General features: G+C 43.3%; 1 protein-coding gene and 1 long non-coding RNA gene across 2 annotated transcripts in view; both read left to right on the forward strand.

The window, feature by feature from the left end:
• Positions 1-4785, forward strand: part of CREBL2 (cAMP responsive element binding protein like 2) — a 6597-nt gene extending 1812 nt beyond the window's left edge. Inside the window, exons 3-4 of the mRNA XM_082255754.1 lie at positions 2763-2912; positions 4010-4785. Coding sequence (XP_082111880.1) covers positions 2763-2906 — 144 coding nt within the window. The 3' untranslated portion in view covers positions 2907-2912; positions 4010-4785. The remainder of the gene's footprint in view (positions 1-2762; positions 2913-4009) is intronic.
• The window catches only part of LOC309554153, a 476173-nt gene that overhangs the window by 358993 nt on the left and 104013 nt on the right, over positions 1-13167 (forward strand). The gene's annotated exons all lie outside the window — the stretch shown is intronic.

The raw sequence follows: 13167 nt of genomic DNA on the forward strand, positions 1-13167 counted from the left end.
TCTCTCTTTCTTCTCTCTCTTTTTTTTTTTCTCTCTTTCTCTCTCTTTTTTTTTTCTCTCTTTTCTCTCTCTTTTTTTTCTCTCTCTTTTTTTTCTCTCTTTCTCTCTCTTTTTTTTTTCTCTCTTTCTCTCTCTCTTTTTTTTTTTTTTTTTTTTTCTCTCTCTCCTGGATTTCGCATAATATTGAGGGTATTTGTGACTTGCTGGGACATGCAGTTCCCTGTGGCAGTTGGGCCTACATGCCTTGCCAGTTTTTTGGCATTTACACTTTTTGATGTAGAGGTGGAAAGTAAATGTACACTACATGTGGAAATCAGAATTAGCCATGATTTCACCTGTCATTCCTGCACTGTAGTGTTCTCCATTGCTGACAGCAGTACAGGGTCTCCAGATCGTCTGTGTCACAGGTAAAAAAAATATGTTTGCTTTTTTTTTTTTTTTTACTGTGTGTGTATACTTGCATCTGCATCAGAACTGCTTTTTTTCCCCCCTAATACAAGTCAACGGAAATGCATTTAAATGCTTGAAGCATCTCAAATAGGAAACTAAAGGTACTTGAGAGCACAATGCATTTTCCCATCTTCATAAGCCCCGACTACCAATGCTATACTTCTATAGAAATGTCTGTAGTTGTTGGCAGCCACTAAGGATCTAAGTTGGTGGTGCTGGGGACCCAGGGACTGGCAAACAATCAGCCCTGGTGAAGACAGCGCTAGACTCCTGAAATAGTGAGTACCTGTTTACTAAAGGTCAGCAGCAACAGTATGTGTAACTGCTGCCTTTAATTTATTTATTTTTTTATAAATGAAGTTCCCTTTTCAGATACACTAGTCTACACTACCTTGAAATCACTTATTATACAGGATTTATATAGCACCAACAGTTTGTGCAGCGCTTTACAAGGGAGAGGGTACAGTTACAATTTTCCAGTTCGAGGGTTTGGTGGGGCCTTGCTTTTGAGATCTTTGCAATCTAAAATATAAGGGCAAGTGATACAAAAGGTATTAACTGTGTGTGGATAAGTTGATTGAGAAAGTAGAAGTTAAAGTGGAGTTCCACTCAAAAGTGGAACTTCCGCTTTAAGTGGTCCTGACCCCTTGACATGCATGTCATTTTTTTTGAGGGGGGGGGGGGGGTAGCGGGTACCTAGTTTTGACAGGTACCCGCTCCCACTTCCGCTCAGGCCGCCTCTGCGGCTCGGGCGGAAGTTCCCCTCTCTCCCTGCAATCTTCTGGGACACATCACAGGTCCCAGAAGATTGCCCATCCATTCAGGACGTGCAGCGCGACTCGCGCATGCGCAGTGTGCACCTGGCTGTGAAGCCGCAAGCTGTCACAGCCAGGTGCCCACACTAGAGATGCCGGTGCCACGGGGAGAAGACGGAGGGAACCGAGGCTCCCCCGGCCGCATTGCTGGACTGTGGGACAGGTGAGTAGCTGCTGACTTTTAACAAACACAAAAGCCAGTGGAACTCCGCTTTAAGTTTGTTAGGTAGAGGCAGGATAGGAGTGTTCAGGGACTGTCCAAAGGCAGACAGAGTAGGAAATAGCTTATCAGATTGAGGTAGGGGCGTTCCAGAGAATGAGTGGCTCTGGAGAAGTCCTGAGGAAAGCATAGGATTAACTAGAGAGCAGGAGGTCTTGGGAATAGTGGAGAGAAAGGTTTGTGTGACATAAGGTTGGTGATATTTCTCGGGCCACAGCTTTGTATGTTAGTATTTAGAATTTTGTTGGCAAGAATAGCAGCCAGTGGAGGAATTGGCAAGTTGTTTGGGTTTGGAAGTGGCATTCATGATAAACTGCAGGGGGATAGCGCGAGTAGTGGTAGGCCAATGAGGAGGGATTTGCAATATTTGAGGCAAGAGCTAACAAGGGAGAAAATAAATAGCTTTGTGGTGTAATTGATTTGAAAGGTTAAGGTGGCAAGATTTGGACAGCAATTGGATTGGAAGCTGAAAGGACAAGTAACCCTAACAGAAGAGGAAGGATTAAGAAGAAAATTTGGCTAGTTTCCCCCATCAACACAGACGGAATCCCTCCTGCCGGTCTATTGTCTTCTCCCGGTGAGGCAAGCTGTCCCAGTCGGGAGAAGACAGTGATTATCGCTAGCGAATCCGGCAGGCTGGTTTTACCAAAGTTGATCGATCGACCAACGTGGTAGAATCAGCCTGCCCATTAATGGTTAGAATCTCGGCCGGTTCCTGCTAAACCAGCCGAGATTCCAACCATGTATGGCCAGCCTAAGATATAAATTTAAAGCTGAAGCTAGGTATGGATATTTTTGTATAACTACAAAGGCTTTAAAATTGTCACCTATCTAAAAATTTTAAGTACTGTAGTTTTTTGTCATTTCACAGGCGCACACAATTTTGACCTGTTTGGAATCTATTCGAACCAACTTCGTGTTTTTATATTCTATCAAAAATTGGGCATTCCATTGTGAAATTTTCAGGAAAAAAATACAGCATTAATTTTGTGAACACCACCACATTTGTTAATCCACTGCATAAATATCTTGCAACATAAAGTTGCAACTGCCACCATTTTATTCTACAGGGCCTTTCAGACAATATATAATGTCTGGGAGTTCGAAGTACATTTTGTGTCCAAAAAAAATTAGATTTTTAACGTGTGTGAGAAATTAAAAAATAGCCCTAGACGCAAAGTGGTTAAAACATACCAACCATAGGTATTATAATTGTCGGTTGTAAGTGTGCAAAGTGACTGTTATTCTCCAGTTGTTTCCTCTCTTCTGTCTTCTAGTATAAGCAGTGGTGTACAGTGATGGACCAAGGTAAAATCCCATCCGAGATACGAGCGCTGCTAAGCGGAGAGGACCTCAACAAACCGGCACCAAACTCTAGCAAGCAGCACCGAGCCATCAAGACCGAACCTGCAAACAAATAACCCAATGTGTGTCCTGTTCAGGTTTGGGGTGAAGGATTTCCAATAGATAAGGGAGGCGGGGGGTACAGGAGAAACGGCAATATCACGGAGTAGACATGGGCCAGACAGAATGTCCCACCACAGTCACACACTATTATTAAACATTTATATAGTTCTGACATATGCAGCAGTTCTGTACAGAGAACACTGATTCAGTCCTATTAGTGTCTGCACCAGAGGAACTTACACTCTAGTATCCTCAGCACAGTCACACTAATTCGTTATTATTATTATTAATATTTATTATTAATAATAATATTTATTATTATTTATTAATACAATTCTATAGCTCTGAGGTATTCTGCAGTGTGGTACAGAGAACAGTTACATCAGTTTCTGCACCAAAGGAGCTTACACTCGATTTATACCCACTACGGTCACACTATTATGAATAATAATATTTAAAATAATAATTTATAATGTACATTTTAATATAGCTCTGACATATTCCTAATTGCTGTATAGAGAACACTTTGTCATTCACATCAGTCCCTGCACCAGAGGAGCTTACGCTCTAATGTCCCCCCACAGTCGCACACTAGTTTTATAACACATTTCTATAGCTCTTACGTATTCCACAGTGTTATACAGAGAACCCTGAGCCAGCCAAATCAGTCCTTGTACTAAAGGAGCTTGCACTCTAGTGTCCCCACCACAGTCACACTAATTATTATTATTGTTAATACATTCATATACAATAGCTCTGAGGTATTCTGCAGTTTGGTACAGAGAACGGTAAGCCAGTCACATCAGTTTTTGCACCAGGGAGCTTACACTCTAGTATCCCCACTTCAGTCATTATTATGATGATTATTATTAATAATAATTTTATTATTATTAGTTATTCTACATTTATATAGCCCTTACAAATTCCTCATTGCTGTACAGAGAACACTGTCACATCCACTTCAGTCTCTGAACTAGAGGAGAATACACTGTAATGCCCCCCCCCCCCCCCCCCCCCACAATTACACACTAGCATGTGTTTATGTACTATGTTCTATTACAAATGAGCTTTTCTAGAACTTTCCATGAATTTCAATATTCATACTTGTATTTTTTAGGTGCACCCCAGAAATATTTGAAGCCGGACATGCCTAACATGCCGACTGCTGCGTGATGCGAAGGAACAACGAGTTAGGACAGCTCTGCCCTTACCCGGAGACTTTCGACATGAGTCCTGACCTCACACAGGGGATAAAGCCTCTTACCCACAATCCGCTTGTGTTTGTGACTGTCACCATCCTGTGCGCAGCTAAGACAAGACAGCAGAATATGTTCCGTTACAGTCATCTGCATTTAGAGATGTAGCGCTTATATCTGTTTTGTTTTTTTGAAACCAGCACTAACCCTTGCAGCGTGAAAGGAGTCGATGTACAGTTATTCTACCCAATATGCGTCCCAGTTGTACAGCATAGGGGAACTGTTGGACCAAATCATTTCTACATCGCAGCATCAGTAAGCCACACAAGGCACTCGCACTTTGACCTTAGCTGTTTTGGTGGGAGCATTATTGCTGCTCGGACTGCGCCTTTGCTTGTTGTATGGCCCCCTCGATCCTGTCATGGCTCATCTTCTATCCTGTTGCTCTGGTGTAAAATGGCGATGAACTGTAAGGAACTCTCCGATCAGGGGCGCCCAGGAGAAAAAAAAACTTCAAAAGGGCAAATATGATTCTAACTCAGGAAAAATGACCTTACTGTGCATGTACGGCATTGTATCTCTACAGGGGCATTGTCCTTGCTGAGCCGAGCATTGGAAGGTTTTGCGCACTTTTTAAATACCATGTTGTCAATGATCTGAAAACACCCAGAATATCTAGTGGTAGTTAGAACCAGTCCACATGAATGTTTCTGTAATTTTGAAGATGTGCGTGTTTTTTTTTATTTTTTGGGGTAGCTTCTGTAAGCCACTTCTTCAAATCCAAAAACTGTCAGAAACCAGCACTTCTATTCACACATATAGTCTCTGACACCAAGGATGGGATTTTGTGACTTGAACAGAGTGTTCCCACAACTTCCCATCCTGTTCTTAGACAATCAACATCTGCCTTCACATATTCCATGGTGATTGATGTCTGTGCTTCCTGTGTGAATATACTGTATTTTTCGCTCTATGAGACGCACCTGATCATAAGGCGCACCTAGATTTTAGAGGAGGAAAGCAAGAAAAAAAAATATTCTGAACTAATATATATATATATATATATATATATACACACAGTATACGGTAATAGTGGGGGTACTTGCAGAGAGATTTGCTTGTAGGCACTGTCTGTCTGTGGCTGAGCCAGGGAGTTAGCATGCGGCTGTAGTATAGAGCAAAGCCGCTGCTTCCTGTGTATGGCTCCTCCTGTCACAGGCTGAGTGCATATGATATCACTCCGCCTGTGAGCCTGGTGTTCCGTGAAAAAAAACCTACCCGTGAGAAATGCATACCCTCGTCACTTCCGGGGCACCTACGTCACCACTATGTCATTGAACAGCTGAGGAGCTGACTAGTGCTCATGCTCGGAGGGTATGGATTTTTCACGGCAGTGTGTGTAACATTACACCACCTCAGCTGTTGCTGGGGCGTTTACAGTAAAACAGCTTGGCTGCAATACGAGTCATCTCCGCTCCTGTCCCTGTCACTTCCCTGATCTGGGCTAGTAAATATAAAAGCGGCGGCTGGTGTATGAAAAGATAAATCACGGAGCCGAGAGCCGCTTTTATATTTACTAGCCCAGATCAGGGAAGTGACAGGGATAGGAGCGGAGATGACTCATATTGCAGCCGAGCTGTTTTAATGTAACCGCCGTGTTACACACACCGCCGTGATCATTTCATACCCTCCGTGCATGCGCACTAGTAAGCTTCTCAGCTGCTCCATTACGTATCCGGGGCTGTGAGCATGCGCACTGCTACGCTGCTCAGCTGTTCCTCACAGGAAGTGACGTGGGTATGCATTTCTCACGGGTAGGTTTTTCTCACGGAACACCGGACCTATACAGGAAGTAGCGACACCGTTTTAGACTAACAGCTGAGCCAGGATTGGGGACACCGTGGAGAGCCTCAGGGATACTGCCCGGTACCCAACATGTAGGGATTTAGTCAGTAATTGCTCCATAATACGCACATACATCCCCCCCCCCCGCCCCGCCCCCGTTTTTTGGGGGGGGGGTGAGTGCGTCTTATGGAGCGAAAGATACGGTAAATGTTGGGGTATGTTCTGACACTTGTTTGAACTGAAGAAGTGGCTTGGAGAACTACAAAACATTTTCAAGAATGCAGAACCGATCCAGTTGAATGTAAGTAACTACTACTAGTTATATCATGACCTGGATAAATGAGAACCTTCAAAGATGCCCAGAATAATGGTAAAATATTTTATTTTTGCTAATTGTAGTTAGTAATGTTGCCTAACATCCCCACTAAGCTTTGTTATTAACCCAGCCAGATTCGTAAGTATTTAGAGTAAGCAACTTGCTTGCGCCTAGGTGTCTTGGAACTTCAAGAAAAGAACCTGCATGCTTTATGACTGGCAGGGAATGCTGAGACATGTGGGGTGTTTTTTTTTTTTCTTTTTTTTTCCACGATCTGGAAAGTTCATGTTTTAGATGCCTTCTTTAGCACTTTACATTCAAAAGCCTATTTGGTTTTGTACTGCACAGGCCACAAAGAGACCCTGCTGCCAGACCACTTCAACAAAAATCTTCTCAAAAGATTATATGCATTCAACGCATCTTATGCATGGTATTTACTTGTAAAAGCCTCTCTTGTGTGGTTATCTAAAAACACTGAGGTTGCTGCTGGACACCTCCATCTTGGATGTGATGTCAGCAGCCCCTACCTACTATTTCGTAAGCTGGCAGCAGGGACTCTGTAACATATTTCCTGCAGGTACAATGGTAGAGGGAGTGACTTTAGCAGCCAGTGCCTAACATAACCTATAAGAAGTTTTAGTTTGGTATATGCAGTTAGAGATAACCTGTCAACTTGCCCACTCCTAACTGCTTAATGTATACTTTAATGATGCCCCCGCCCCCTGTTCCTTCCTCTGTGTCTGAGGGTGCAAAATACCGATGTACAGGGCTTTTTTTCTCAGAAAATTGGCGCAGGAACTCAACCACGACCCCCCCCCAAACCCCCTCCCCAAATTGGTCAAAATTTCACTAACAGTGGGAGGCTCTTAAAGGGGCAACAAATACCAGGAGTACATTATGTACAGAGTGCAGAGTCTAGTGGGGTTACACACAGAGTGCAGAGTTCAGGGGTGTGCTATGTGCAGAGTTTTGGAATGTGCTACGTACATAGTGCAGAGTTTAGGGGTGTACTACATACAAAATTCCAGGGTGGGCTACACACAGAGTGCAGAGTTCATACTTCTTCCACAGCTGCTTAGCTCTGCATCCTCCGCCCACAGCTCCCTTTCACCCCTCTGCTTCTCTAGTACTTTCCCCTCACACTGTAGGTGGCTTCACCTCTCTCACTTGCAGGGAGATCATCCAGTGGGGGTGTCAGTATCCGCGCTGCACCCCAGGTACCCGCATCTCCTTTGTCTTCATACTGCACTTGGAAAACGCAGGAAGCCAGACCTCCTGTGTTTGAGTGATGGTGGTGAGCAAGGAGCAAAGGGCCTGAGCCAAAGGTGGTGGAACTAAGTTCCAGCTGAAAAAAAGCCCTGCCCATCTACTTTTGAAAATTAGAGGGGGTAGTAATGTAACCCGCCTCCTTTTTTTTTTTTTTTTTTTTTTTTTTTGTGTGTGCTATTGGCTGCTTATATTGCACTAAACCATGGGGGAGGGAGTGCCACATGCTCCACCTACATGCGCAGACATCGGGTAGGAATTTTGCAGTGGCAGCCACAGAACAAGGAGTTGCAGGGTAGCATTGGAGAGGTGGTTCTAAGGTGCCCTCACACATCTCCCTTACCTCGTTTTGAATGGGCAGGTGACAGGCTATTTTTAAATGACCCCTTTAGCTGCATATGTCCTTTTTGGGTCTCAAGGGATGATTTTTCTGTCCTGATTTCAGATGCTCTTGTCGGCCATGGACATGGTCATTACAAGCTTCTCATTGGGTTTTTTTCATGCATTTTACATTATGATGCATGCCAAATGAGAATCATAGGAGGTGAAAAAGAGCTGACAAATCTGGTGCGGGGATCTCACTTTTGCAGACCTTGAAAATCAGAAAAAGCTAATAGTTGATTGCACCTACCAGCATACACCTGTAACTCAAATGCCAGTTTTAGGTGGAATGACCCAGGATTGTGGCCTGTATCTCATATATTCCATCGTTGATCTTTGTTGTTTAATGGAACACTAATAAATTGTTGGAGAAAAATTCTGATTTACTAATGTTGAAGTCTTATTAAAAGTGTAAATGACTTGCAAATTGCTAGAGGTGATTTTTGTTTTTATTGCTCAGTACAGATCTCCACTCAAGGTAATAATTGTGAATCTGGTGTATTAAAGCTAAAGTTTAATCTGCATGTATTCTGAAAAAGTAAAGAGGGCGCACCCGCCTAGCGCGCTGCCTTTACAAAAAAGGGTTTTATTTAAAATATATGGACATCATACTATATTATAAATAAAACCCTTTTTTGCTAAAGTAACGCGCTAGGAGGGTGCGCCCTCTTTACTTTTTCTTTCCAGAGTGGTATTCGGGTTCCCATGACCTGCTGAGGGTGGCAGCACAGCCCACGAGGCGCTTGTGGTAGTGGACCTTCATCTTCCATCTGTCACATTACCACCTCTCAAGTGCAGGAGCATTTACTTTCTTCTTGTATTCTGCCTTGACTTGGTCCCCCTCTCACCCCTCATTCAACATGCCAATGAAACTTATAAATAACACTTTTCTGTTTTACATTACATATTTATTTATATATAGGCTTAGTGATGTCATCTATGAAATGCAGGCAGATCGCGGCTGGTGGGAGGAGCTGACAGGGTAATATGGTATTCATGATCTCCTACAGCCACTTGCTGCCCAGTGATGGCTACATTGCATTACTCAGGGCAAATCTCCTGATGGTGACAACAGTGCCTGTGAAATGTGTGCTGAAATGGCCACTTGTAGTTTCCATTGGAAGCCCACATGACAGTGAAACAATGCAGGAGCACAGTTTAGAGACGGAAAAACAACTTTGTCTCCCTGTATCAGGAAGAGCCTGAACAAGGACCTCTACAACAGGATTACTAGGGATTATTTTAACGAAGCTGCAGCATTAATAGTATTGAAAGTGTCTTGAATTAAAGAAAACTCTGGGATTAGAAAATGTTATCTGAATACAAGAGTCGTGTGTATTTTACTTTCTTGGTGTGCTTTACCTCTGCGCAAGAGCTTCCTGTAATAAAGACCAGTCACATATATAAAAGGGAGTCTCCTGCAGCAATAGCAGAAAAATGCAGTAGCGCAATAATGGTGACACCTTCCTGCCACAACTTAACCACACAATACCAATACAATGTCAGTAGTGCAAAATAGGATCATAGAAATGAACCCTCAGAGATCCTTCATAAACCTATATCATAAAAATAAATGTTCTGTTAAAACATTAAAATTGAAGTCCATAAGATATGCACACAAAAAATGGTCCAAGGAGAACTCTTGATATGATGTGTGTTGAAGCTATGGGTCACCAATCCCCACCACCACCGTGTCCAGGGAAACAACTGAAAAACGCACTCACCAAATGCTGTTGCTTAATCACTCTCGTAATTAAGCTAGAATGCAAGGATCACACTGGAAAAATCCCATAGGTAAGTAGCGAGTCATACACTCCAACCAAATGGTGTTGCTTAATCACTCTCTTGCTTGAATCAAGTGTCTCCTCCACAGTCTAGAAACTATGAGACTCCAACCATCTCTTCAGTATGTAGGTGGAACCTCCAGACCCTTACAGTGGGATTGTGCTTTCTCTTCACATGGTTGGAGTGTATGACTCGCTACTTACCTATGCGAGTTTTCCAGTGTGATCCTGAGATTCTTGCATTCTAGCTTAATTACGAGAGTGATTAAGCAACAGCATTTGGTGAGTGCGTTTTTCAGTTGTTTCCCTGGACATGGTGGTGGTGGGGGAGATTGGTGACCCATAGCTTCAACACACATCATATCAAGGGTTCTCCTTGGACCATTTTTTGTGTGCATATCTTATGGACTTGAATTTTAATGTTTTAACAGAACATTTATATTTATGATATATGTTTATGAAGGATCTCTGAGGGTTCATTTCTATGATCCTATTTTGCACTACTGACATTGTATTGGTATTGTGTGGTTAATTTGTGGCAGGAAGGTGTCACCATTATTGCGCTACTGGATTTTTCTGCTATTGCTGAAGGAGACTCCCTTTTTATATACGTTTTTTATTTAAGTAGCAGCATTATTATTAGGTCTGCGTTATCTCCTAAGCGCTTGGGGTTACTCATTATTCCTTTATTTAGAGGCGTTGTGGGTATCTGCTTTACAAAGACCAGTCACAGCTGCTCTCTCTATGTGCAGAGTTGCTGGTCTTGCCTCCTACCCACCTGTAGTTTTATGCAGACAGCCTGTAGTGGGGGGGGGGGGGGGGGGGGGGGTCTACTCTCATAGCCCTGCTCTCTGCACAGGGTATGTATAGCACAGTGAAGATGTCATCGCTACTTTACAAGTTTTACTTGTAAAATCCTTTGTGGCCATTGAATAATATATATGAATACAAATTGTGTGCCTGGAGTTTAGCTTTAAAGTATTTGTGAACACTTTACCATAAAAACCAACAGTACGTCCCGGTTCACATTAGTGCGATGACAGCCATCGCATGTGATTCGGAGCGCACTGCACTGAAAATCACATTCGATGTCTGTGCGATGCAAATTCAGCCATACAGATTGTGTGGCTGAATTTGCATCGCATTCGAACCAATCTCGCACAGGCCCTTTTTTTTGGGTCCGCACCAGTATTGAATCATATGGGTGTTCACGGTCATGTCCGAACTGACAGTTCGCACTGTGATATGCGAACTGATCTGGGGGGTGTTGTTAAATGTCTATTGAAACCCCAAGAGATACGCATATGCCAGTGTGAATTGCCTGCAAATTGCGATGGCGGGATTCACAGGGTACCCGCATCGCATATGTGTGAACCGGGACTAAGACAGCAAATAGTATTTGTTGATTCTAATTTAATTTACTTGTACAGAAAATAATCATGTATGCCAACTCTGTTTCTGTACTAGCTACGAGCAGCTGCAGTTTTGACAGGGAGATTCCTTATGGGATCCGCTGTCAAAAAAGGCAGAAGGGATGCGTGGGGGCCATGCATGGATCCCAAGGATGCAAGCTGAGCATGGCAGCACCAATCTGCTTCTGTGCTTGGGGTGGGCAATTCAAAATCGAGGGGAAACCGCAGGATCTTCTGATCTTTTTGAGTAAATTAAAAACTAATAAAGAGCAGGCTAGATTTACTATTAAAGGATAAGTTCAGCTTTGGGAAAATGTTATGTTTCACCCAATTTTAGAAGTTCCCAATACTAGCTGTCACTGTTAGAAAACAGCTGTGTGTGTCCGAACGAACTACAGGCCCCAACATCTTTAGTGGCAGTCGGCTTGTAGTTCTCAATTAACTACTACGACGCTGTGGTAGTTCATGGAGTCTCCCTGTCACTGAGTATCGGCTTCCCTGTACGGGATGTACAGGGAAGCAGATACACTGATAGTGTGCAGGAGACCTGCATGGCATCAGCAATCTGCTGATCGCTGGTGCAATGCTTTACAGGCTCCTGCAACAAAAAATAACACATGCACTTTTTTATACCTGCAAAAAGATGTGCAGTTATTACTTTTTATAGAAAGGTGAACTTCTCCTTTAATAATATGAAAGCCCAGACACATACCTGTATATGTGTGTTAGGAATTTTTGGGGAAACTTACCCATTAGGCCTCATGAACACTGGACATTTTGCTAACTCTCCTAGATTCCTTTCCTCCTGGCAGCAGCGTTTTGCAGAAATAAAAAGCCTAGCACTTATGCCTAAACGCGTCTAAATGCGCCTATAAAGCATTTTTTTTCCTGCCAAAACTCTGCTGCTCCTGGATGCAATAGCTGTGGCCTTTTAAAATTTCCCCTCCTAGTACATATCTGCTCTCCCCAGCACAAATACCCCCTTGCAACGCAAATCCACTCCCCTCCAATCTCCTTATGGCCCCCCACCTCCCAGTGGCCAGGGCAGCTTGTCCCTTCTGCCCACCCCTTGCCCCGACCTGCCTAATTAGTATTTGTTAGGACTAAAGCACATTATTATTTATTTATTTTGGTGTGATTTAAATATTATTATTTTTTTTTTTTAAGTTTAAACTTTGGACACATCATTTCTAATTTAGTATTCAGTTTGACACAATGAATCTAAATCTATTTTTTGAGCACTAAATGCCCATGCAAACCCAGATATTACCTAGTAAATGTAGTAGTGACATCATCCCTGTGCTGTATAAAACCATGTGCAGAGAGCTGTGGGAGCGACTCAATAGGCCCCACCCACTACAGGCTGCCTGCAGAAAACCTCAGAAGGGAGAGACAGACCAGTCACCCGGCACAAGAAGAGAACAGCAGTGAACGGTCTTTATTACAGGAAGTTCCTGCACAGAGGTAAAGTTTCACACTGGATTATTGCACAGATCTGGAAAAGATATATAAAGTCCGCCAAGAATCCAGTAAAAAATTCAACATGCCTCTTATACTTAGAAAATACTAGCAAAAGTGAACCTGTTCCAGAATGGGCAAGGTTGGGGATGGGGGAAGGAGAGAATGGTGGCAGCTGGGGTGGTGAAAACAGGTGGATCAAGGTGGAGGCAAGGGCAGTGGTGATAGAAGTTGGAGTGGCGATGGCAGGGAAGAGTGGTGAAGGCAGGGGAAAGCTGGTAATGGAGTAGATTGTTGAAGTATGACTAGGGTTTTTTTCAATGGCACCTCCTGAACTGAATGTATGTAATGGCAAGAGTTGCTTGGGTGTGCTGGAAGGTCTATTGATGCCAGCTGCAGGGGAATCTGGAGGGTTACTGGAGGGGATCTATTTTTTTGTGAAGGGGACTATTGTTGCTGGGTTGGGTCTTATGTTGCTGGGGGGGGGGGGGTCAGTCATTGCTAGAAGGGATGTACTGTTGACAGAGGGGTCTTTGTTGCTGGCTGCCAGAGGGTCTATTGATGCTGGCTACTGGGGAATATATTGATCCTGGAGGAGATCTATTTTTGCGAAGGAA

The sequence above is a fragment of the Pelophylax lessonae genome (assembly GCF_965119305.1).
Source record: "Pelophylax lessonae genome assembly, chromosome: 4".
NCBI classification, from domain to species: Eukaryota; Metazoa; Chordata; class Amphibia; order Anura; family Ranidae; genus Pelophylax; species Pelophylax lessonae.